The sequence below is a fragment of the Sinocyclocheilus grahami genome, unplaced genomic scaffold, assembly GCF_001515645.1.
Source record: "Sinocyclocheilus grahami isolate Dianchi unplaced genomic scaffold, SAMN03320097.WGS_v1.1 scaffold344.1, whole genome shotgun sequence".
NCBI lineage: Eukaryota > Metazoa > Chordata > Actinopteri > Cypriniformes > Cyprinidae > Sinocyclocheilus > Sinocyclocheilus grahami.
Window position 1 is genome coordinate 720,735 of NW_015505523.1, and position 26,236 is coordinate 746,970.

General features: G+C 37.8%; 3 protein-coding genes across 3 annotated transcripts; 2 read left to right on the forward strand and 1 right to left on the reverse strand.

Moving 5' to 3' along the window:
- Positions 1–41: 41 nt before the first annotated feature.
- polq (polymerase (DNA directed), theta) lies at positions 42–11,007 on the reverse strand. The gene is made up of 29 exons (XM_016228747.1): positions 10,830–11,007; positions 10,496–10,626; positions 10,148–10,304; positions 9,949–10,057; positions 9,640–9,853; positions 9,385–9,526; positions 9,162–9,308; positions 8,631–8,843; positions 8,167–8,309; positions 7,879–8,077; positions 7,656–7,798; positions 7,357–7,550; positions 7,144–7,268; positions 6,799–7,042; positions 3,844–6,404; positions 3,600–3,737; positions 3,317–3,504; positions 2,970–3,210; positions 2,485–2,678; positions 2,249–2,377; positions 1,990–2,164; positions 1,787–1,901; positions 1,581–1,699; positions 1,267–1,451; positions 984–1,095; positions 782–906; positions 565–706; positions 385–488; positions 42–292 (listed from the first exon to the last, which is right to left on the reverse strand). Exons 1-29 carry the CDS (start codon positions 10,996–10,998, stop codon positions 179–181), a joined length of 6,972 nt encoding a protein of 2,323 aa, XP_016084233.1. The 5' UTR covers positions 10,999–11,007; the 3' UTR covers positions 42–178.
- A 2,515-nt stretch (positions 11,008–13,522) lies between these two features.
- LOC107603284 (DNA damage-induced apoptosis suppressor protein-like) lies at positions 13,523–14,882 on the forward strand. The gene is made up of 5 exons (XM_016296045.1): positions 13,523–13,884; positions 14,127–14,288; positions 14,376–14,481; positions 14,570–14,636; positions 14,713–14,882. The coding sequence occupies exons 1-5, from the start codon at positions 13,772–13,774 to the stop codon at positions 14,880–14,882; spliced, it is 618 nt and encodes a 205-aa protein (XP_016151531.1). The 5' UTR covers positions 13,523–13,771.
- Positions 14,883–16,982: 2,100 nt separating this feature from the next.
- Positions 16,983–26,189, forward strand: LOC107548175 (pre-mRNA cleavage complex 2 protein Pcf11-like). The gene is made up of 16 exons (XM_016228754.1): positions 16,983–17,355; positions 19,265–19,390; positions 19,644–19,826; positions 19,929–20,090; positions 20,323–21,323; positions 21,423–21,606; positions 21,703–21,940; positions 22,132–23,489; positions 23,584–23,635; positions 23,755–23,871; positions 24,013–24,127; positions 24,253–24,436; positions 24,567–24,722; positions 24,811–24,903; positions 24,993–25,028; positions 25,201–26,189. The coding sequence occupies exons 1-16, from the start codon at positions 17,188–17,190 to the stop codon at positions 25,411–25,413; spliced, it is 4,386 nt and encodes a 1,461-aa protein (XP_016084240.1). The 5' UTR covers positions 16,983–17,187; the 3' UTR covers positions 25,414–26,189.
- Positions 26,190–26,236: the final 47 nt, after the last annotated feature.

Consider the following 26,236-nt stretch of genomic DNA (forward strand, 5'->3'; position numbering starts at 1 on the left):
AAATGCTTAAATACAATGTACAGAAATATTTCTTCACACTTAACAGCATCTGTTGAATTTTATTTCAGATTAAAAACATTTACTGCGTATATATATAAAAACTGTGCACAATGTGTTTTAACAGTTCAAGTAATTCTTAATCACGATCAGTAATTTACATGTAAAGGACACATTTGTTTTAAATGTCCAGGTCTTGAAGGTTACCCCAGCTTGGACCCACTTTGACTTTTACTCTGAGCTTAACATACAATTTCACAACACACTCCATTTCTCGCTTCATAATCTGTGCAACCTGTAAAAACAATACTATTAGACTCGTCACCACTGAACTTTTCTTATAGTCCAAGGTAAATGTAATGATTAGAGACTAGTCTTCCTAATTACCTGAATGACATCTTCCTCTGCAACCTCGTATATGAGTTCATCATGCAGCTGAAGTATAAAAAAGCCTCCTCGAGAGGGTCTACACTGATTTCTGTGCCTACCACCTGAACAAATCATTATATATTAAATTCACATCTCGCATTTAATAGTGAAAATGCTGTAATATGAAGTTGGTCATACTCAATCTGATTGGAGGGTGTTGATGTGATGTGGGAACTCCAGGAAATGCTGCCTCCAATCTACGCTGGATGTTGATGGTTGCTAATTTGACAATGTCAGCAGCAGAGCCCTGCACGGTTGTGTTTACTGCCTGTCGCTCTGCCTAACAAATGAGGACAGAAATTAAACACTTATTCCACTCCAGGTATATTCTAATGGAGGGATCACGAAGCCTTACGTGAGACTTTATGTACAAATTTGTGTCTTTTATTCCAGGCAAAAAACGCTTCCTGCTGAGTAATGTCTGCACATAACCATTTTTCCCACATTTCTGCACAGTTTCATGCAGAAAGTTCTGTATGCCTTATAGAAAAATAAGAAATTACACTTATTTCACGTTTTTCTTTTTGACCAAGCACCAATTGTAAATTGTCATTTACCAGTGTATCTGGATTTAAATGTCTCAATGTAACAAGCAGCATCATTCTCATCGATGCCCATTTGTTCTCCAAGAGACTTTGCTCCCATGCCATAGATTATTCCATAACAAATCTATTGACAAAAATTAAGATTTTAGTGACCACAAATACAATTTCAATCATCAGTGGAAAGAGATAATATTAATGTGCTAACGACTACTGTATAGTCATTTACATTAAAAAAAGCTTATATTAGAATGCTTGTACATGAAAACATATGTAAATATATTCTAATGTAGCAAACCTGTTTGGCTTGTTGTCTCATATTATCATCAACTGAAGCAGGGTCTACCATTTTCCACTCTGCTGCTATGCTTTTAAACACATCTGCACCACTGTTGAGCACATGGAGGAGCCGCCTGTCCCGGGACAGATGAGCTAAAATGCGGAGCTCCAACTGTGAGTAGTCGGCAGCCAGAATCAGACCTCCTGAAGACATGTACAAGATTAAAACAGAAAGCATGTAAATGTGGCACAAATAGTGTTTATATAAGCAAACAGATGTCCCTTTAAATTATCCCCTCTTTACCCAGACCCCTCAATAATAAAGTTTCTTACCTGAAAAAGGAACAAAAGAATGCCTCATGCTGACAGAAAATGGCATCCCTTTTTCTGGTGATACGTCCGATACCTTTAAAAGGGGTGCCAACCGCCGGTTTATCTTTAATCGTTTACCCCTGAAATAAACATAATTTTAAACATATATGTATTTTGCTCTATAGAATAAAAAAGGGGGAAAACACTGCAACATTATAAGACTGTACCACGTCTTGCTTGCACCAATCTGTGATGGTTGACTTTCTTCTATAAGTGTTGGCATCTGAATTTCAAAATCTTTTGGGACATTTTGAATGTTTGGTTCAGTAAAGCTCACACGCCCTATGTGAGAGAAAGATTCAAACATTCAAATTCTGTCACAAGCAGCAGCATATATAAATTTTAAAGGGTATTTCTTCATGCTCCACACCTGTGGCGGTGTGTGACTGTGAGATTGGATGTATTCTGTCCATTTTCAGAAGTGAGTGCCACTTCTTTTCTCGTTGCAAGGGGAAAACCACTTTTGTCAAAGCATTTGTGATCCTTCTCCACTCAAGAATAACACTTGGTAACTGATGCAGTGGCTTGAGCTTTTCTAAAACATCCTGATGAAATCAGAAAAGAGTGTATTTAGGAAGTACACACCACAAGTTTAAATGAAAGAAAAGAGCTGATACTGTGGAACGTACTTTAGTTGTACTGAACTGTTTTGAAAGTTTGATACGGGCTCCTGCTCTCCTAGTGTAGCCCAGCGTCTTCTTATTCTTTGGAGCATTTAAATCTCCATTAGGAGGCAGCTTCAACTCAAGAAACAATACCTGTAAAAGTTGAGATGGAGGATTATAAAGTTTTTATACAGGATAATGAATTTCTATGTGGGTAAATGTATAAGGCCATTATTAGTTTGAATGGAGATAATAATAACCTCTGCTACATCCTCTGGACTGGTCAGTGAGAAGCTGTGTCCTGCTAGCTGATAAGCTTGGGATTCAAGAGCACTTAGCTTGGCCTGCATCACATGTTTCTGAGCCTCACATTCGGCAACGCTAAACCCAATTCCATTTAGCTCCAACAACGCCAGGCAGTACTGGGTGGGCATCTCTACTTTCTTGAATGCGTCTAGCAAAGAAAATAATAAGACATCAAATAATTAGTATCTATATCACCAACTTAAATATAGACCAGGTTTGTTCAATCCTGCACCTGTAGTGCCACTATCCTGCAGAGATTATCTCAAATCCTAATTAAAAACATCTCAACCAGGTAATCAAGATCTTCAGAATTACTAGAAACTTCCACGCAAGTGTAGGGGCTGGTTGGAGCTCCTACTCTGCAGGACACTTGCCCTCCAGTAGCAGGAATGGACACACCTGATACAGACAAATCAAGAGGCTCAAATGATGTTTCTACCCAAGAAACCATCCTTTTCAAGAAGACAATTGAGTTGCGTCATGACCCTGAAGACCAGAACAGACTCAACAGCAGATCTGTAGCGTCCAGATTGACTGGCACCTCCATAGATCCCTAAACTTTGCACACCCTGACCAGGACTAATTCCTTCCAGCATCAGGAGATCCTCAGTAGCAAAGCTGGATACCATGTTGTGGAGAGTGCGCTCTTTGGAGCTTGAATCCAGAAGCCAGCATGCAATCTAATGAAGGACAAAGAATTGAATGTAGTTAGATATCCTATCCCCGTCAAACTCTGAACAGAAAGGGTGATCTTTTTTATTTCAATTTGACTGTATTCTATCCAACCTTTGGGTCTTCAAATGTGCCACGCATAGCAAGCTCGCATGCGAGTAACAGTGTCTTGTAAACATGAATGAAGTCATAAGAGACCATCACACTTGATTCTTTTTCCAAGCAGCATTGAATTTGCTTCAGTCGCTCCTCAACTGTAAGAGTCTCATCAAGAGGTGGTGGAGCTAAGCTGGCACTTATATCTGTCAAAAGACAAGAATAGCAGTAGGTATAGAGGCATTCAATGGAACAAGCTCATTAAAGTTGGTCAACAAGTTCACAATGACATGTTTCCTACCCGTGTCTGACAGCTCCTGTTGTAGAGACACAAAATAAGCATCTTTTGCTCCCCAGCATACAGATATGCCAATGACAACAAGATCCTCATATCCCTTAAGAAGGAAGCCATCTTTTCTTTTCCTCATTGGGGTAGTAGCTTCAAACAGATTACACAAGTTTATAAACTGGATAATACATTTTCTTATATGTACAGTATATTGAGATACTAAAACATAGAAAACCAATTTATTCTGAAGTCTTACGTTTTTTGAATTTTCCACCTATAACTGTCTCAGCTTTCACTGAGGTGTTGTCTATCTTCTCACAGGCAAGAGCAAGAGAAAATCTGTCCTTTGTTTTCCACTCCTTTATAAATGTATGGAAAAGCCTTTTATCACTTGCCACATCAATTATGGAGAATGTCTCTGGACTGCAGGAGTTTGAAGCAGGAACTGATTTACACTGAGAAAGCCTCATAAAGCCCTCATCAGCCAGAGAAATGTTTAACTCTGATGTGGAGTTTGTCCTCAAACAAGACTGATAATCTTTCTGCGAACTGGATTTAGAATTTGGATCCAGTTCAGACCTGTGCTTGGTGACATTAAGAGGTGATTGTATAGCTGAAGTGGTCATTTTAACTCGTGGTGTGACTGGTTCAGAAACTGGCGTGGGAGGAACAAGGTCATTGTGAGTCACTGGTTTGGCCTGGACTACCACGAAATCTTCTGTTCGTGAGTTTCTTGGACCTCCATGATCAATTCCATAGTTTGTTACTGGGGATACAGCTTTTTCGACAACAGCAGCAGCAGCAGCATTTGGTTTCACCACTGTTGAATTTGACTGCCCTGGAATCTCAGATAGGGTTGAAAACTGATCAGACCATTTGTCAAAAATGTCCTGCATTCCTGGGCTGATGTGAAACGATGAACTGTTTAATTGACGTCTTTCAGCTGAAACGTTTGAATGAGGCTCATTGCTTTGTGATACATGTAGTTCAGACACAATGTAATCTGTATAATTGGGCTTCTCTACACCCAATCTTGGGCCATCACCAGCCTTGACAGCGTTGTTCATTTTATCAAGGTACTGCTCTCCAATAAGTAGTGAATCTCCCCATTCTGAAAGGTTGAAAGATGATTCGCCCCATTGGATTGCTTCCTGATCCTCCGTTGACACGGCATCTCTTCTCTCCGGAATGAGTTCTGGAGAAGAGCCGTTTGAATTAGCATGCGCTTCAACCACCTGTTCTTCTTTGTTGTTTCGATCCATTGCTGCCTCCTCCATGGCATCCAAGATGGAGTTGTCATAGAGACTGTCAAACAGAAAACTGCTGCTCCGGTTGAAGCTGTTGTCAGTAACATGATCAGAGGGCTCATGATTTTCCCTTTGCTCAGCAGGTTTATCGGAACTTGATTCTTCTTCAGTAACCTGGTTACTGTAATTTAAAATATTCTCCAACTGGCTGTCAGTAAGCGAGATGTTATATTTCGGTTTGAATTCAGTGGCCAGGCCATTCTTATGAGGTGATAAACCTTCAACTGGGTCTTTGTTTTGGTCTTTAAATGTTTGATTCTCATTTTCCAGGAAAGAGGACTGGTTGACAACTTTTATCTCACTTTCTGAATCAACATGATTGTTATTTTCTTTGAGAATGTTTAAATTACCAATGCCATGTGAAAAATCATCTCCTTGAAGCATTTTCTCAGTCTGTGTATCAAGTTGAAAACTATCACCGAACTCTTCCAATCCAATTGCGTACAAGTCAGGAGAGCTAAGCTTCTCAGAACAACATACTAAATCTCGTTTAACTCTGGTGTTTACCTTTAAGACAGTTTCATCTCTGCTGCTGATATTCCCGAAACTGCCAGTAACAGTTTCTCGCTTTTCATTTTGAGTTAAATGTTTCTTTTTAGATGTGCACTTTTTCGCAGTGACATCTGGGGTTTCCGCACCCTTTTGTGGATCATATGAGTGAGTTTTTGACTCAATGACTTGGTTCAGTCCAGCAATGGATGACTGGAGATTCATCTTATCTTTATCTATTCTACAGTCAGTTTCAGGTTTATTAAAGCAAAGCACTTCAACATCTGATATTAGTTTAGGGTCTTTTGAGATTAGAGGTGGTGTTTTTGATTCACTGACTGTGGGTAGTGCATCAGTGTCCACAACATCCATCTTTCTACGTTTCAAAACTGGACTTACACAATGATGGTCACTGCTAGAATTGCAGGCACTTTTTATACAGGTATTGTGTCCTAATTTTTTTTTAAGTGATTTTGAAGAGCAATCCGATGACTCAGCTGTTTGGTTATTTTGACAGCCCTTGTCTTTCGCATTTATTGATTTGAGAACTTTATGCAATGTACTTGATTGCTGTTCACATTTCTTAGCAGGCTGACAGTCAGCAGATGATACACTTGAGTCAATATCCATTGGCTTTTCTGAATTAGTAGTGACCTCTAATGGCCTCAAAGGAGGATGGGAACAACTGTCAGAATGTTTATCCACCAACAACTTCTGTTTGTCCACATTTGTGGTTACATTTTGCCCCTCTTCATGTTCTGGGCCCTTAGACTGTAGAGGTTTTTCATAGGCTGATTCCTCGGGTGCATGGGAATCTGGCTGGGTCTTTGTTGCGAGGGATGCTGGGTTCCATTCCACCCCAAGAAAAGCCAAATCCTGCTGGAGGAGCAGCTGGGCCTCAGCCACAATTTGCTGAGCAGCCTCCCTTTCAGTCAATGCCTTTTTCCCGCTGACCCAGATGCAGCGCAGGCTCTTACGTTCTTGAGCCTCTACCTCGCTTTCATCCACCGCCTGCCTGGAGCTGCAGAGAAATAAATTATCACAGTATGACTTAAAATAATCTATGGATGAACCAATATTCAAATTCTGTCCATTACAATAAACCGTTATGGATGGTGACCATACCACAAACTAAATTAATGCCCAACTAAATTAAAAATAAAACACAAAAAATCAGTAATTTTAAATGCTACAAGTGAATTTATGGATCATAACATTGTAATGTATTTAACTTAAAGTAACTGTTCAACAACAGCAAGGGTGATTAAAAAAAAAAAAAATCAATCATTTTAAAACTATGTAATATCAGCCAATAACTGATACACATCTCTAAAATGACCACATTCTGCAGTAAATAAAAAGCCTATCAAACATAAGAATAACCTTTTAGGCTAATCATCTCCCAGTTTCATTACCTTTTGAAAGGGATTGCTTTCCTGAGGGCCTTCTCCAACTCAGTAACATCAGCTCTGGCCACCTCTGCCACTGTGACAAGCCCAGAGCTGTAGAGCATACGTGCTCTCTGAGCGTTTAGTAAAGAAATACGAACCAGATCACACAGCTCCCTCTGGACTCCAAAACTCAGACGACTCTGGAACTGGGACAGAAGCAGCTCTAGATTGTGCCATCCAAGTCGATTACAGAAGACTGTAACCATACCTGAAAAAAATCGTTGCCAAATTTTTAACTATGGCATTGTTTATCTCATATTGACAAGTAAGCAAGCCCGTGCCTACATTCTCACAGAGATGTCAATGTACCTGCATATGTTGAGGCAGACTGCTGAAGTGACTGAAGCTGTCCTCGGCTACAGCCATACTTCTTTGCGACAGCTCCAAGTGGTTCTTCGCTTACCAGTTCATGGATAACTAACGTTGTGAAAAAACTGCACAAAAATAAAATTCACGTCAACATGCTGTTACTTAACTGTAAACATCAATTGAAGCACTCTGTATTCAGAAAATACATAGTACCGTTTGTGAATGGCCATCTGTCTGCGTTGCTTTTCTGTTTTAGCAATTAATTTGCCACCAACGGAGCGGGCCAGGAAACCTTCTTGGATGCCCACCATCTCAGCCACCCGTTTCATTGCAGACGGTAGTTGCTCCCACAGACAGAAGAACTGGTACCAGTCAATTGTAGTCCAGTCCACATACACAGGTGTTATCTTAAAAATGCAAAACACAATTTTGTTAATAACCCATATTTTTAATATAAAGAACAAATCTGAGCTAGAAAACATTGTTTTGTTTAAAAAAAGTGTTTTGTATACCTGATAGAGGATATGGAGATCATTTTCCAACACAAATCCTTTCATTGCTCTCTGGAGATCTGCAAAAATCCCCAGGGCTTCTGGGGGTGATAAAGATGAGGACAGAGTCGCAGAACCCAGATGCGTGGGGCAGTACCTCTCCACTGTGAGACAGACAATTATCAAAATGTCAACATCTATCATAGACCACAAAAAAAAAATAATAATTTTTTGGATAAATTACCATCTCCCTCCTTCTGTATATGTATAAACTCATTGTCCATCAGCCACTCTATGCAGGCTTCAATAGCCCCCTTGTTTCGAGCTTCTGTTTCAGCTTCTTCCTTACGTGGCTGTTCGGCTGCAATACTGGCTGCGAGAAGAGTGCAAGAAGCATACATCCTCACATCCTGTGGTGAGCTGGCGACTCCTCCAACGATGATCTTCAGTAAAAATGATGAAATTAAATCCTGTACATTACGCAACCAATACAGTATCATACAACATACTATAAAGAGAAAGATATTCCCACCTCGAGGATGGCCCTGAGCATGCTGGTAGTGACGCCCTCACCCTCCCGCTTCACCAAGCAGCTGCTGATAGGCTTGAGTGAGCCCTGGATGAGGCTCATGCCTTTCGCACGTTCAGCCTCTTTACAGACCAACACACTCTCACCTGAGTCAACACAGATCATTACATCACTATTAACTGTAATACTTTTAAAGTTTTTGAAGGAAGATTGTGGATCTTAATATTGTTGTGGAAACCGCAAAAATAAATACTTTTTTTTTTGTTTGAATTATTTGATGATTTTAAATATATTTTTTGTAACAATGTAGAAGTCTGGAATGTCAAAAACTGTTACTTTTGATCAATTTAACAGTTATTTTTAACAGCAGTATACATTATATAACAATAATATATAACATAATAATATACTGCATCATAATAATATATTGAAGATTGAAAATTGAATTGAAAACCTGTAGCACTCACCCATGGTGTCCACTCCTTTACGGCCTGCTCGTCCCACCATCTGCTTATAGGTTAGAATGTCCAACAAATGACCATTAAAAACAGGGGTTCTGATAATCACACGTCGTGCGGGCAGATTTACACCAGACGACAAGGTGGAGGTGGCAGCTAGCACCCTAATGTATCCTTGACGAAAAGCACCTTCTAGAATATCCCTCTCATCAAATGTCAGACCTAAAACAAGGATTACAAGGAAACACAATGGATTTGGGATGTCCTCATCTTTTTAAAATGACATAAAATTTTACTTTATGATGTTTTTATCGTTTAAATATATATATATATATATTTTTTACATTTTATATTATTTAAATTATCTACTTAATTACATTCTTGTCTAGCAGTAGGATCATTTATTTAATTATTTCCATTTTATTTTTTAAAAAGTTTTTTTAAATAGTACAAAAACTGAAAAAGTGTTCATAAATCTTAATAAAAGCTCTGACTAAAATGTTATATTTACTCCAAAATCAATCATGTAATCACATGTACCTGCATGGTGGAAGGCCACCCCCCAGGGAACCGTTCGCTGAAGCACCTGGTCCAAGCCTGCAGGAGTACGCTTGAGCTGGGCTACAACATCCTGGAGACCTTCCTGATTCAGAGATATACTCTGCACTCCAGAGCCTGACTGCATTTCTGCAAAAGCAAACAATGTTAAAGCATAACACATACCTGAATAGTAAAAAGCATACAACTTGATAGATCTGTATACCTTTGTGATGAAGATTGTAAAACTCTCTTCCAATGCTGTCTGCTAGTTTCTCACACCAGTTCTTTGAAGGGCAGAACAGCAGTGCAGAATGTCCATCCTGCACTGTCTCAAAGCAGAGGCTGACAATGTGATCATCATCTCCCTACAGACAGAAGAACTTCTTATCTTGTAATAGTTAACATTAGCAGGTACATTCTATGTCATGCAAAAATTTGATTCAGTTTTCAGAGGCCAACAAATATGTCACGCTCTGACCTTTACGGGAAGAGCTGGGGTGAACTGTCTGACCAGGTTCATAGATCCATCATAGACATTTGTGCCTATCTTGACCCACTCCATCAGTGGCACAGGACGATAGTTAGTACTATACAGCTCAGCATTCAACCAGCGAGCAAGAAGTTCCAAGTTTGGCAGTGTGGCACTCATACCAACAATCTGCACACCAGCAGAGGTACTTTGAGCAGAATCCCTTAAAATAGAATCTATGTTAACCTTCACCAGAGAAAATGATTATCAGGACCATTTCTGGGGGATTATTGGCTTAAACGTTGCATTATCACATACCTTTCTGTGTTTTTTTGGGCAATGTATTGGATTTTAGTCAGCAAAAGTTCTAACAGATATCCACGACCAGAGTCCCCAACCATGTGCAGCTCATCAACCACAACAATTCCTGCAAATTGGGTGAAAATTTTGTTTTACAAGAGTACCTTTAAGAGTAAAAAAACTTAAGTGGTAAGAAAAAAAAAAGTCATTATTTTACCAAGAAGATCCAATTTGTCTTCTTCAATGAGTCTGTTGATGAGTCCATTAGCTTTCTCTATTGTGCAAACAGCTACATCCAGAGCTGAAAACCCACCAGTTGCTGAAGTGTTACCCATATACCCCTCCACTCTGACCCCTACCTCCTGAAATACATTCTGGGTGAAAATGGCAAGCATATAAGTAAAGTCTAATCAACAACATTCTTAAATGTATATTGACAGACATATTAAATTTAGAAATCAACAATTACATATGTAGATACTGTACTATGCACTCACAAACTATGATCTGTGGGCCAACTGAGATGACTGAGAATTATATATGCACTCATCAAATGGGAACCAACCTGTAGATAAAACATCTTCTCACGAGCCACAGACACAAAAGGAAGAATGAACATGGCCTTTTGTCTTGTTTCCAAAACTCTCTTCAAGATTAACAGCTCAGAAACCAAGGTTTTTCCTGCACTGGTTGGAGCTTAAAAAAGAAAATGTAAAACTTTAAATTTTAAACTGGGAAAAAATTAGATAACTACATATATTCTAGAACAGTATCACGCAATCACAAGTAGTTATAAGTTAAATATTTAGTATGTGATCAGGTGCTGTTTCTCAGGAAAACAAGACTAAATACAAACAAAACATTTGCAGTCAACAAGAAGAAGAAAAACAGCTATTTACCAGAATATACCAGGTTCTGGCCCTCCAACACTTTGCCCAAGGTCAGACACTCAGCCTGCCACTCAAACATCCTCTGAACACCGAGACTCTGGTATTTCTCCAGAGCAGGCTTAGGGAGACCCCAATTAGAGAGCAAAAGCTTGTCTGACTGATCGGCAGGACGTCCCATATGGATGCTTTGTGCTGTTTGGTATAATAAACGGCAACAACTGAATTAATATTTCACATACCAGCATTTTTTATTGTTGTTGTTTTCAATAACAGAATGCCACACAAGTTAAAAAAGTTTGGAGTCAGAAAGTTGTTTTAAAAAAAATTAAATTGATGAAAATTGACAGTAAAGACATTTTTTGTGTTACAAAATATTTGTTCTAATAAATGCTATTCTTTTGAACTTTCTGTTCTCAAAGAATCCTGAAACAAGTATCACAGTTTCCACTAAATTATTATGCAACACAATGGTTTTTATCATTGACATATATCTGTTGCAGAGGAGCATGCTTGATGCATGCGACTTGATCGTGTATGTGGTTTCTCATCTTCAAGAACTAAGCTACACAAATAAAAAAAAATACCCGTTAGTGACAACAATATTTACATTTCCCATCTGCCATAAAACAAACAAATGCAAAAACATGCAGTTAAAACAAGCTCACCCTGAAAATATACGAATTATAGCCTCAACATTAAAAAGCTTTGTGATTTTAACGCTATTGTTTTCAGCGGGAACTCATTTAAAGTCTCGCTTACTTATTTGTGTACATTAAACACAGTTCTTCCATGCGTTAAGATTAAACAGTGAACCATTAAAAGCTCCATGTCAACCAAGTTTGTGAACAAAACTATGGAAACGTACACAATCAATACAAGCACAACACAGTTTCAGATTTCCAACCAATCTAACGTACCCCTTTGTCTTTACAATCCGATGCTGTCCCAAATAAATCTTTCTTGTCGTTGAAGTAGTCATCACATTTAGAAATTAAACGACTACTAGCAGTGTCTTTACATTCAATGCTTTGGTTGATTAAAAATATAAATAAAATCAAATATTTTGTTAAGCTAGCTGTTGTGTTGCTACCTCCCGTCGCTCCACACAAACAATCTCATATTAATGAATTAAAATAAATGACTGGCATTTCTCGTTATTTCAGCCAGTCGAGCTAGCATTTATCAGAATAAAGCTATTTACATAAAACCGTCGTAAAGTCTTTGAATAAGTGATATTTCATTGGTCCTGTCGTCTATACAAAATTTGTTAATGTAAATTCATATTTAATGGCAATTCTAAGAAATCAAAACAAAACAAAAAACAACCAAATCAAAGAGCCCGCGGTGTTTGCACACAAAATTGTCCCGGGGAAACAAGTCTACAGAGTCGAGGTTCCTCCAGTGACTGTATACAATATCACATCCTTGTAGCTTAAAAAAAATCTAAATCATATATAAAAAACGGCCAGTTGACACGCCTTTATCCTTATTATGTTGAATATAATATTGAATAAAGATAATATTCAAATGTCGTTCTTGTTTTAGTGGTGTGTGTGTGTTAGTGAATCATATTTATGAGCGAATTTTTTAACTGAACGATTCGTTCTCATCACTCCCATGATTCATATTTTTCGTATATATGTCTCCCGTATAAATGACCGTTTTGCCGTCTTAATTAAAGATTTACTATAGCACGATCAAATAGAATCCGAGGTATCGAGTTTACTTTTGGTGATTCAAAAGCTTCGATTCATTTGGATGGATTAAAATTCCCACCACAGCCATCACTCGTCTCACTCATCTATCTCGCAACACTGACATGATATCTGCAGTATGCACACTGCTCAGAGTAAAGTCCTGTTCCATCAACGTGATCACAAAGTACCTTGAATACATTTCTTTAACTCATTTAAACCTGAAATGATAATGCAATTCTAAGGTTTGAAATTGATCGTAATTTATCTTTAGTTAAAGCTCCACAGAGCAGCATATAAGTTATTGTTGCACGGTAGATGAGGCTGTGCTTCTTGAGAATCGAGGGAGAAACCAACGAGGAAGAGAGCTACCCGGGCTCTGATGGCTTCAGAGTTGAGACAGAACAATGTCAACTAATATAATAATAATAATAAATGTACCTTTTGTAATGTATCTGTTGAAGATATTGAACATTTATTTTTCTATTGCCCTTTTTCTATTTCATTTTGGGTTGACTTTAAAATAGACATAACAAAAAAATTAAACAAAGCCCTTAATTTAGAACCTCGTGATATTTTACTTTGTTATCAAAACCCATCTTTTTTCTGATAAACATATTTATATTATTAATCTGTTAATTATCTTAGCAAAGTTTTATATACATAAGTCAAAAGTAATTCAAAAGAAACCATCATATATTACATTTTGTAACACTGATCTTAAAATATACTTTGAAACCATTTCTAATATGAGATCACAAAATAAGAAGCTAATAAAAACAATACAAATCCTAAAGCTTTTCAAAGTTATATAACTGCCCTAATGTATGTATTATTATTATTGTTTATTTTTTTTATTTTTATCCTGTTATTTTTATTTTATATATATATATATATATATATATATGTTTGTATTCATTTTGCGTTTTTGTTGTTGTTGTTGTTGCTGTTGCGCATAACAGCACAGTAGGTGGCGATATGCTCAAAGATTGCAACTCGCCATAAAACCAAGAGGAAGTAGAACGAGGAAGAGAATCGTGCTTGTTTTGAAAGTCAAATTTTGAAGCTCACTTTTTTGTTTCTGGTCTTTTTTCACGAGATCATTTTCTTTATTGTTGTATGTCTTTAATAGATTTCATTTTAAAAATATTTAAAAAGTCATTTAAAATTTGAGTCGTCATTTTATTTGCATTTCCTTGGAGAGAATAATGGTATTGTGGTCATTGTTTGTAAACCTTGCCAGTATTTTAAGCACTCATGAGCAACAAACGGGCTCTGGTGAGTTGCACGGTACTTTCTCTGCAAGACTCTTGTTTTGTGTATCCATGCTGCAAAGGCTGTCTATCCCGATTAAGTCAGGAAAGCAAAAGGTACGTTGTAAAATTAAGTAATTTTTTTATTACAAATTATGTTGAATGTAATTTAAATGTATTTTGCGAATGTATCATTATGTGTAATTACTGATGCTATAACAAAATTACTATTATATGTGTGTGTGTGTGTGTGTGTGTGTGTGTGTGTGTGTGTGTGTGTGTGTGTGTGTGTGTGTGTGTGTGTGTTTGTTTAAAAAGTATCTGAACATTATGAATAACTACTGAATCATTATCTTTAGGGCTATATGTGGAAGATGTGGATTCACTTGTGACTTACAAAACACTGACTACAGATACAGACTGTCATTTAAAGTGTCCAGAAACCAAGACATATTTGGTGTGACAGTATTCGGGGGCTGTTTAAATCCCTTCTTTGGCATTACTGCTGGTGGCCTTCAAAGGTGTGTTTTAAAGCATTTACAAATTTTTAACATCTTGAATAAACATTTCTGTTGATTCATTGCTGATATAAAGTGTGATGTTTCCAGATGTATTGATTTGGAGAAAACTGAAGGCACACATACTGTTCAACTACTCCTTGTCAAAGCTGTGGAAGACTGCTTTATAGGAAGATGTGTCATTTTTGGATTGAAGGTATGGAGTATGTCTTCATTTAATTTGGGGTGGAGCTGGATTATCCTCTTTTTATTAATTTTGCTCATTTCTTGTTCCTTCCTAACAGGTCCCTCATAATGTTGCCACTTCTTCGCTGTCTGGACAGTTAGTGGCCTGCCAGATCATTTCTCCATGTGAGTCTTCGATGGGATGTACTGTAATTGGTTATTTTAAAAACCTCCTGCGAGAAAATTCTCTCTCTGCCAACAGTATCTGTCCATCACAACAGAAAGACTCACAAAGTTCTCAAAGAAATGAACTCAGTTTTGATTATACTCCTCCATCATGTGCAAAGTTGGATTCTCAACCCAGCAATGAAGGATTCACACTCTCAGGCGCATGGCAATCACCTGGGTTATGTTTCCCCCCGGAAGAATTAAGTAATGATGTGTTACAGCAGTCCAGAGACTGTGATCGTAATATTCTTTCACCAAAGAACGAGGAGACAAGAACATGTAAATGCACTTCCCAAAGCAACACCAGTCATTTGAAGCATGCTAATTGTATACAGGATGAACTGAAGAATGAAACACCGAAGAGTCACAGGAAATCTTTTTCCTCGAGCTGTGACATGTTTGAATCATCAGTGCATTTGAACAGTTCCACTGCATGTGACACTATAAGTCCACTTAGCACCTTGTCCTGTGGAAATAATACTGAAATAACTAAATCCGAATGCCTTGTAAGAGCTAAAACCAGGGAAGAATATGATGCACCTTTACATGAGAAGTCACTTTACAGTCTTGATTTAGAGGACACACCTTTATCCGAAAGCTTACAAGATTTTGTCAGCGTGGAGCCTCCGTTATCAGAGATACATGACACAAAGGAGCTCAGTTCAGGTAAAAGTGATCAAATGATTCAAGTGCAAAATAGATGCTCTCTGACTGAAAATTCAGCAAGCATCTCAAAAGCTATACCAATGACTCTTTGTAGCGAAAAATTTTCCTCACCAATGTGCAATGTGAACAACATAAGTTGGAATGAGAACAATGAAAATGACTATCCAGAAATTCTTGAAACTAAGATGAATAATGCTGAGATCCATAAGACTCCCACTCTTTTGTGCACTACCAATTCTTCAAAAAAGATGATTCCTTTTAGTCCTGACATTACATGTGCATTTAATTGCTCTACAAGCAACAGGTTGTCGAACAAAAAAGGACTTGCTTTAAAAAGAAAAATATTAACTAGGAGCAGACCCTCCGTGGCTTTTTGTTCAGTAAACCATGAAAAGGGCAAATATTTCAGGCACTGTGCACAAAGTGAGGTCCATTCTGTAAATTGCAAAGTCAGGCAGGAACGTATTGTGTTTGATGACCATGAAGAGAAGTACAATTGCTCTGTAGACTTGTTTGCTTCTGGTGAGAGCAGTATGTACATGAACCTTTCGGATGTGACAGAGATTTCTAAAGGCAATGAACCAAGGAATGTCAATACATCAGAGCCTGGAGGTTCGGGCTCTCTGCTTTTTTCACCATGTTTGCAATCCACCCCAGTTTCTTATTATAACAACTCATGTGGACAGAAGACCAGGCGAAGCCAAAAACGTGTAGACTCACTGTGCTCCGGAAAATTTCAATGTGAATTTAAAAGCAAGATCATAGATCTGAGGTTAAGGGATAAAAGACAAAAGGTGGATCAGATGCCGATTGTTGGGTCTACTGAGAGTTTCTCAGGCAAGTCTGACATGCAGGATGCAAGTTGTAATTTGTCTGTAAATGAGTGGTCCAAAGATCTTTTTGAAAATTCATTTTGAATTAAAATGAAGTGAGATGAATTACAATATGTGTTTTGTTTAGTAATTGTAATTGTAAATAAACAGTTTTGTAATTGTTAATAAACTGCTGTTTGAATGATTTATAAATGTTTATGGAAAAATTACAGTTTTTATTATTATAGTGAATGCATACCCAGAATTGTATATTCGTATGCATTTATATTATGTAATCATAATTAAACAGATGTTTAATTTTTTTTAAAGTTTTTTTTTAAAAGGTTTGAAAGATGTTTAATTATAAAAGTTCTGACTTGAAAATATATAATAAAAAGGGTAAGAAAAAAAACAGGTTTGTCCAATAAAATCGTGTCCAATTTGCTCAGCGTCACGTCTACCAATACTTCAGCAACCTTGTTGTATTCTAAATAGACGATTAAAATGCCAGACAGGTAGTGATGGGTAGGCCTATTTCCATACATATGTTCTTACAGCTTATTGAACCCGCTGAACCTCTCTTCTATGCAAATTATCCTACAGTTTCTCATTTTCAAGGTGATGACGACATTGTACTCTCTGTTGTGATTTTTGTTGATTTATTGAATTATTTAATTCTGATAGGCTCTTCTTGAAAATAATAGTTCTGTTTTGACCAATGGCATTGAGCGCAAAGTCTTCATCGCCCAATCAAACGCGAGCGTTTCAGCGCAGCCAATCGGGAAGCAGTGACGCGCGTTCAACTATAAAACATTCAGATGACGCGCAGTCTCCGCTGAAGTGCGACGGACATTTTGCAACGCGTTATCCAAGCAGAAAATATCGTTATTTAAACGCAAGACGCGAGGAGCTACAGCACGACATTCGACGTACAGAGGAAACCAAGAGGAAATACAGATGTTTAAGAGGACTGTGTTGCAGTTAATGTTTGTATAATAGTTTATATTGTGTGGCGACTCAACGGCTCAAAGATGTCGGACGAAGGCGCGAGGGAGGACGCATGCCGCGAGTATCAGTCCTCGCTGGAAGATCTGACTTTCAACAGCAAACCGCACATCAACATGCTCACCATTCTAGCCGAAGAAAACATCCAGTTCACCAAGGATATCGTCGCAATAATTGAAGCACAAATTGCCAAGGTTTTTATGAAAATAGATTTATTTTTGTTTCGTTTCCGTCATCGTCTTTTAGCTCGAGTGCGGCTAGTTAGTTAAACGACGACATGACATGAGGCCTGTAACATGGCGGCTGCGCGACTAGGTCGCTAACCAAAATAAATCGACGTAAAACATGTTTTGATGCTATGTTGTCGTTAACTAGTATTTAGTTAATCATGCCATTATTTTAAAAGCAATCAGAATCTAATGTTTTTGTAGCTCGGAAAAGTCACACCACTTCACATTCCCTAATTAGGCCAGTTGCAGCAGCGTGTTTATCTGCTTGTTGGGTCACAGCTGCTCATAAAGTCGGACTTACTGTTGACGCATTTGGCTTTGAGTGAATAATCCATGTTTTACCTTGTCAATAAGCTTATCGTATAATGATAACAGCCCGGTGGCTTCACATACAGTATTCGCTATTTATTTATTTATTTATTTAAACCAATGTTACAGTAGAACATACGTTTTATTGTTCAGTGTTAATATAGATATTAATGTAATTTAATTGCATATGGTTTTATTAATCATAATTTATCCATATGAACCCTAGATAGGAAAGATACAACATTTCCGTATTTGTAATCCGCGCAGCGACCCGATTAATCGTCGTTGTGTAGTTGATTGTGTACTTTGCATAGCAACTTTGTAATTCTGAATTGATTAGAAATATAAGGTGCTAAGACACACCGTGTTGATACCAACAATTAATCAGGAGTAAGTTTTTGCATACTCGTGGCTGTAGTTATGTCATGTCACCAGCTGGTACACGTGGTTTGCCGGATGGATGGGTATTATTGGGGAAATTCGTGGAAAGTTTTCATATCCTTGTTTATGTTTGCAACCTATTTGAAATCTTGCATTAGTTCGGATAGTCGTGTTGGGCTGCTCTGTGAAAACGAGCACGCCTGAATTTAAAGTTTTTAATACAAATGTGCGCCATTCAAATTTCTGTGTACTTGAACCTATAAAGGGTTTGGGGTGTTAGATTGCTGAATAATTTTCCATTCCTTACTGCAATGTTAATAAATGGTATACAACTTGTGACAATAAACTATGTGAAATGTTCTTTTGTCTTTATTTCCCAGTGTATTTTTTGTGGTAATGTTTGCTATGTTGATTTCATTCTAATCTAAGTGCTCTTTAATACAAAGACATTTGCATTGGTGCAGTGTCCATTCTAATGGCATTCCAAAGCTGAAAGTGTAAAAATTACTTTAAAAAATAAATTAAAAAAATACAGGATTTTACTAAAACTGTTCTACTCTCTGCACTGGGGCATGTTGGTTACAACTTGTCAAAAATCTTTTTATGGACTTGTGTAAAATGTAAAGACCAAGAAGTGTTTCATTTTTTTTTTTCTCCCCAATATGAAGATCAAATCTAAACTTGAATTTAAATGGATCCCGGAGTTGAATTCCTGGTCAAGTACAAAAAAATACAAGTGAAAAAGCTTTAACTTTTTATTTTTTTATTTTTTTTTTCTCCCCCACTTTAAAGGACTTGGGCTTCTTGCTAAAAAAAAAAGATGCCAATAACTGAAACTGATTTGTACTGACAACCTAACAAAACTATTTTCTTGATGGACTGAGCCTCGAGTGAACATTGAAGAATTTAAAAAAAATTAAAATATTCCTTATTTTTTGTTCCTGCATCGGAGAAACTTTTCCCTGATTTTTGATGGATCTGGTTTTTGAGGAACGGTCTCTTTTTTTTTTTTTTTTCCACAAGCAGTGGACTTCCCCTTAAGTGCTTGATTTTTGTTTTCTGTGCCAGTATTTTTAATCCAACGTCAACCATTTAATAACCTCAACAATCAAACTCTAATTTTATGTAGCTGTGTATTTCTCCCATGTTGTTTTCTAAACTTGTCAGTTTTCTATCACTTTAGGCACCTCCTGGTGAGAAGCTTCCAGTTTTGTACTTAGTGGATTCCATAGTGAAGAATGTTGGAGGGGAATACCTTGAAGTGTTTGCTAAGAACCTAGTCAATTCCTTTATTTGTGTATTTGAGAAGGTACTTAATTCTTTGAAATTGTGTCCATGATGTTACTTCTGATTGAACGTCATGTGCTCTTTGTCCTCATTTAAAATACTGCATTGTGCTAATTCATTCCTTTAACTTGATTAGTTTATTTCATCCCTTAATAGTAATAACTTTCAATTTTTGTTAAATTTTTTTGAATGGTCATCTATGTAGTTTTGTCAGTGTTCTTTGAGAATAAATAGTGGAGTCAGATATTCTTTCCCCCCCTTTTGCTTCACTTTAGGTGGATGAGGCCACTAGAAAAAGTCTCTTCAAATTGCGTTCCACATGGGATGAAATTTTCCCCTTGAAGAAACTATATGCAGTAGATGTGCGTGTGAACTCAATAGATCCTGCCTGGCCTATAAAACCATTGCCACCAAATGTGAATGCCAGCATACATGTCAACCCAAAATTTTTAAAACCGGTAAGCATTTAAGGAGTTCTAGCTATTTTTTTTATTTCCTAGAGGTGGGAAGAAATGTACAGCTATGGTTTATCTGAAATGTGTGCTTTTCTCTTTGCGTAGACTGAAGAAACATCTCCGAAGCCTCCTGCACCACAACCTCCAGCTCAGAGCCTGAAACAAGAACAATTGATAAGGCAACAGTTGCTTGCAAAGCAAAAGCAGTTGTTAGAACTTCAACAAAAGAAGATAGAGCTTGAACTTGAACAAACGAAAGCTCAGTTGGTGAGTTTAAAAGTCATGTGCTTTATAACAAGTCAAACTAGAAAGCGCTGCATGTTAATATTTGCAGTTTTTAAAAGTATAAAACTAGTTTTCTGTGATGTGCCAAGCACAAGTGATATGTAACAGCAGTGCATTGGAGCTGTAGTTGGTCCAATGCAGTTTGACCAACATTCTTCATACTGCTTTAGATATAACTAAAACACAGAATTGCTCCCTTTTTTTAATTCTCAAGGCTACCAGTCCTGCTATTTCTTCAAACCACCATGTCGGTGCTCCTGCACGTTTCAATATCTCACCAAAAGTCACTCACACGGTTCCTGCACTACAGACCAAACCTTGGCCTCCAGCTCCATCAGAAAAAATGGCAACCAGAGATCCTAGATTAAACAGACTTGGTGCAACTGTAAATGCAAAGGAACAAGTGATGCATAAGAAGGAGAGTCCGATCATACCAGGCTTTCCGACTACATCAGAAAAAAGAGGACAAGTCTCAGCTGAAAGACCGAGTAAGTTGGAGAAGTTGAGGATTCCAAAAAAGGATAACTCTGCAGTTGAGGAAAAGCCTAAATCCAAGTCGGTGTCACCATCTGGAAAAGGCATCCTTGTCAGACCCAGAGGAATGGAGTCTGAGCATTCAAAAACTGCTGAAGTGAATAAGAAGGACCCAAGGCTACATAAGCAGATGCATGACAGGACCGATTCAAAAGATGATGATGTCCGAGAGAAGAAAAGAAGTTCAGAGAAGAAAGATAGGGATGAAGGTGTTAAAAACTTGGATCATCAGAAGTCCAGCAGCACCAGGGGCAAGCTTATAAATGGCTCTCTAAACAAGCATGAAAGACTTGAGACATTTCTGAAACAAGAAATTAAAGTGAACAAAGCAAATGTTAGAAAAAGGTCTCGGTCAATATCCCGTTCACCACCATTGCATTCTCCCAAAAGAAAAGAGAGGCGTTCATCTCCAAAGAGAAAAACCAGGAGTATTACTCCACCCCCCAAGTCTGGAAAGGCTAGGATAAGTAAACATTCACATAATGATGATGCTTTTCCACAGTCGAGTCTTAGAGATGAACGTGCCAAGAAAAGTGCCCCAGAACCAAGACGATCAAAAAGGCCACTTGATGATAGAGCTGCTGATCAGAAAGATGGACCACAGCTGAGAATTTCTCCTGCAGAGCATAAAGACACAAAAGATAGCAAGAGATGGAGGAGTGGATGGGAAGAGAATAAACAGTAAGTGGCTTCATCTTTTAAATGTCAATACTTAAACATCATTTGTCTTTCTATTGTTGAACACTTAACCTCAATCAGATTAATAAACTGCCTTTACAGTCCCAAACAGTCCGATTCAGATCTCTCACACGGACGACTAGTCAACCAGAGACACAAGACATGGAACACTAATCAAAGACCGTCCACACCTCGTATACCTAAACAGCATCGCTTGAGTGTTGATAGCAACATACAAATACCAGAAGCACTTAATTCTGCAAGTAAACGGGACCTTTTAAGAAAGGTGTGTCCATATCTTTTTGTAGTTTTGGAATCAATTTTTCCTTTCTAATACATAATTAATTTACAATATTTCTAAACTGGACATTTTTCATTTCAGGCTAGCAAAAGTCATGCTGATGGTGAAATAACCAGTGACGAATTCCTCAATGTAGCCCATCAAATAAACCAACTTTTTCAGTATCAAGAGGAAAGACTGCGTTCTGACTCTTGGGATGAATCGTGTGATGAGGGAGTATATCAATCAAAAAAGAAACAAGAAGGAGCCATGTCTGATGCAGAGCTTTCTTATCTTGAGCATAAATCTAAGTTGAGAAGAACACAGCTTCAGCGTCCAGGTGAGATTTGTCCTGTTTGTAAATACTGTATGTGAGTTGTAGCGCATTTTAAATATTACCTAAAGTTTAAAAATTATTTATTTATTTTTACAATTTCACCATGGCATGTAATATTTAAACACGCCCTAGGTTGTTGATGATGTTGGCGTTTTATAGATAGTCTAAACTTGAATTATTGTCCATCTCAACAGTGCAAAAAGAGGGCCAGTCACCTTTGGATGTAATGTTCTATCAGCTTCAACGTGAAATGGCCGAACAATACAGTGAAAGCTCAGGAGTGCATAAAATGTCTGGTGATGCCATAAAGCCTGACCACGAAGGTCCTAGAAGAACCAACAGGCCTCCTCCATGTACAGGTTCCACATTCAGAAATTCACCAAGTCCAGTCAACTTAGACGGGACCTTTGGAAAATCCACAGGACTGCCATTTGAACGGTCATCATCTCCAGTTGAAATGGATCAACAACCAGGAGACATCAGCCCACGTTTTGAAAGTCCCAACAGTGTGCACTCTGGTACAGGTCCAGATGATGGTCCTATAAATGTAGAGGGTCTTTCAATGCAAGATAATTTCTTGGAACTGGGAAGAAGTGGACAAAACCTTGATGAATCTCCTGGGAATACACCAACGCACACCTCAGAAGGATCTATGGCACAGGTGAACCCGCCACGGCATGATGGACCAAATATTTCTCAACGATTTGATAGATATAAGAGTTCTCAAGCTCCCTTTGATGGGCCACCTAGCCACATGAGAGAGCCACGGTTAGATGGTCCTCCAAGACCTTATGTTCCTCCTCCTCGGTATGAAGGCAGTACAGGGGGATTTGATGGGTCTGGTGGCCCCGTAAGGTTTCCTGGACATCGCTTTGATGCCCCTCCCCGGTTTGAAAGATTTCCCAAAGCCCATGAAAGATCTGTGAGATTTAACAACCCACCAGTATCACACAGGCCAGTGAGGTACACAGAGCCTCACAACATGGTGAGATTTGACCCTCAAGCCCCAATTCATTATGACCACCCAATGCACCAAAACCGATTTGTTAATCCACCAAGGTTCGATAATCCTCACATGCAACATGGTCCTCCAGGATACGAGGAACCACGGTTCCCAGCTAGACTAATGAATTATGATGAACAGCAGGGTGCAGTTAGATTTGATAGTCCATCAGGTGGGATGCACTTTGAGAACCCGGTGCAGCCTGAACCCTTAATATTTGATGCACCGCCTGTCATGCCAAGATATGACCCACAAGGTCCTCCAAGATACTGCGGTCCAAATATTCCAAACCAGCTGAGACCACAGGAGCCAACAATATATGATCAAACTCAAGGTCAAGCTCCTGTGATAAACCCTGCTGTTCCACCTCCTAATTTCAACATGGCACCCATGAACACGTATGGTGGCCCAGCCCAACAGTTTACCATGCAGCAAAATGTTTCTCAAGCATCTAACTTCAGTGTGACAGGCCCTACATCATCGGATTTCCAAGGTTCATTTAGACCTGCTCCATTCCCTGGTCCAGGTGTTGGGAATGTTCCTCAGCCTGTAAATATTCCTTACTCACTTTTGAAATTTAAAGAGTTTTCTTTTTGTTAAGCATGGAAATTTAAAGTTTAGTTTTTGTCTTGTGAATTTTTAGATTATGGGAGCTCAACCCTTCATGCCACCAAACCAAATATCTTTCCAGCCTGGTAAGAATGTCTTTATTTTACGTGTTCACATATCCTGAAACAGAAATATGCACTGCTGTTTGTTTTGATTGTGACGTCTATTTTAGACCTATATTATAAGAAGTGATTTTTTAATTCAGGTTCCCAGTTTCAGCAGCCTGAGCCCGAGTCATTGAGGCAAATAGATGTGAACGATCTGTTGTCAAAACTTATATCCACTGGAATAATAAAACCTGCACAAACAGACTCAACGACTGGTATGCATACTGTATTATATTAATATGATTTATTTCTTACTAATAATATTATTAATTTCTTACTGTTGGACAATTGAATTGCATCAATTGTAGTCTTATATTTCAAATGAGCCTAATTAAAGATTTATAAATCTATTTTAGACTCTACTTCAGCAAGTCAGACTTTATCTGTGCCTGAAGAGGAAGAGGAGGAGGAACAAGAGGAAGATGAAAGTGTCCCAGATATGACTGGCTTTGTTTTGGAGGACATGAAACTGTATGTACATATAGTATCTACATACTCTCTGGAATTTAGACTCAAGTGAATCTGACAGAAATACTTTTATTGTTGTGTGACAGTGAAAAATGACTTAATGACACCAGATGTTTTGTGTAATTTAGGAGACACGACAGCATTATCACCAAACTCTATACAGGAATCCAGTGCTATTCCTGTGGCATGCGTTTTACTGCATCTCAGACAGATGTGTATGCGGATCATTTGGACTGGCACTACAGGCAGAATCGTTCAGAGAAGGACATCAGTAAGAAAGTTACACACCGTCGGTGGTACTACAGTCTGACGGTAAGCTGGAAACAATCTTGTCATTTCTTTTTTTAATTTAATTTTGTATATTGTCAGAAAATTGTCACTGAGAACGTAAATGACCTCTTGAAAATGGAGGTAAAAAACATGTTCTCTTTTTTTTTTTTAGGATTGGATTGAATTTGAGGAAATCGCTGATCTTGAGGAGAGGGCAAAGAGTCAGTTCTTTGAAAAAGTTCATGAAGAGGTTGTACAGAAAACTCAGGAAGCAGCCAAAGAGAGAGAGTTCCAGAGCGTAAAGGCTGCAGCAGATGTCGTTCACGAGGTTAGACGATGTACACAGACTTTGTGATAATTCATAGTATTAGAAAAATTGTGCGAAATTAAAGATTTCTTTATTTCTCTCTCCTCAGCTGTGTGAGATTTGCCAGGAGCAGTTTGAGATGTACTGGGAGGAGGAAGAGGAAGAGTGGCATCTGAAGAATGCCATCAGAGTCGATGAAAAGGTAAGAAATCCACTAATTAAAAGAGCAGATCAAATGTTGTGGCTTTGGTGTTTGATAAAACGCTTAAATTGTTATCCCTTCTCTTTTAGACATATCATCCCTCATGTTACGAAGACTACAAAAATGTAAGTGTTGATTTGGATAATGGCATCTTATCATGCATCACATATTGAAGTCACATGGCTGAAACTGCTGTATTTATAAGTAATCTGCTTTTGTGTAAAGACTTGTGTGAAGAAAAAACTTTCCATCTTAATTTTCCTTTAGTCAATTTAAATGCTTCCCCTTTTTCTGTAGACATCCTCCTTTGTGGACTGCACACCCTCACCCAATAAAATGCTTACAGAAAACCCTTTAACAGCTTTCATAAAACAAGAGCAGGGTGATGAGGGGTCATGCTCCAGTATTAAAGAAGAGCCCTCTGAGGACAATACAGATGCACCAACGGTAAAAGAGGAGGTTCAGGTTAAGTTAGAAGGAGAATCACAAACCAGTGCAATTATTTTTTAACTATGCTGCTCCTTAGCCACCTCTTTTTGTGGTTACTTAAGCTGGTCTTTTGTGTTTTGTAAAGAAGGATATTTTTATATTGCAGAGCTCTGGGGCCGGGACCTCAGCTAGTCACTTTAAATACATTTTTGTATTTGCCTGCACATTTCAGGTATTTTTTTGCCATGTGAATGCCCAATGAAATGTACTGTGAAAGATGTACGTTTGGGGTAAATGTATATGTATAATTTAATTTATAAATAAAGATATTTTTGGTATTCTTTGTGTAGTATTGATAAAAAAAAGATTTTGAATTTGTTGTTTTTTTGTTCTCAATGAGACATTTGTTCTGACTTTTGGTGAATGGTGGTTGAATACTAATTTATGAATGACTTTTTGTTTTGCCTACACAAAAAAGGGAAAACCCTTTTCAGTCATTGATAATTCCCTAAATCCAGGATTGGGGCTGATTGTAAATTATTAATAATTAATGGAACATAATTTACTATGAGAATTTCCCTGACCTCAATATGTAAATAGTTATTTCAGTTTACTACTGTATTTGATTCGGAGTAATGTTTAGTTGAAAATGAAAAAAAAATTAAAAGGGGTTGGGTTTTTTTCTCTTTTTGCAGAGGTTCAAAGAGCAATTTTGGTTTATTCAGAATATTCAATAAAAAAAATTTGAGGAAGAAATAGTGTCTTGTGTGTAAAGTGATTATTATGTGTGCTTTTTGGTTGATTTACAGTTGTCAGTTTTGTGCATAATCCTAAATAAAGTTTCAGTGCTAATGGAACCTTCTCTGTTCATTTATTTGATTATGATTTTTATAACCCATGTCTG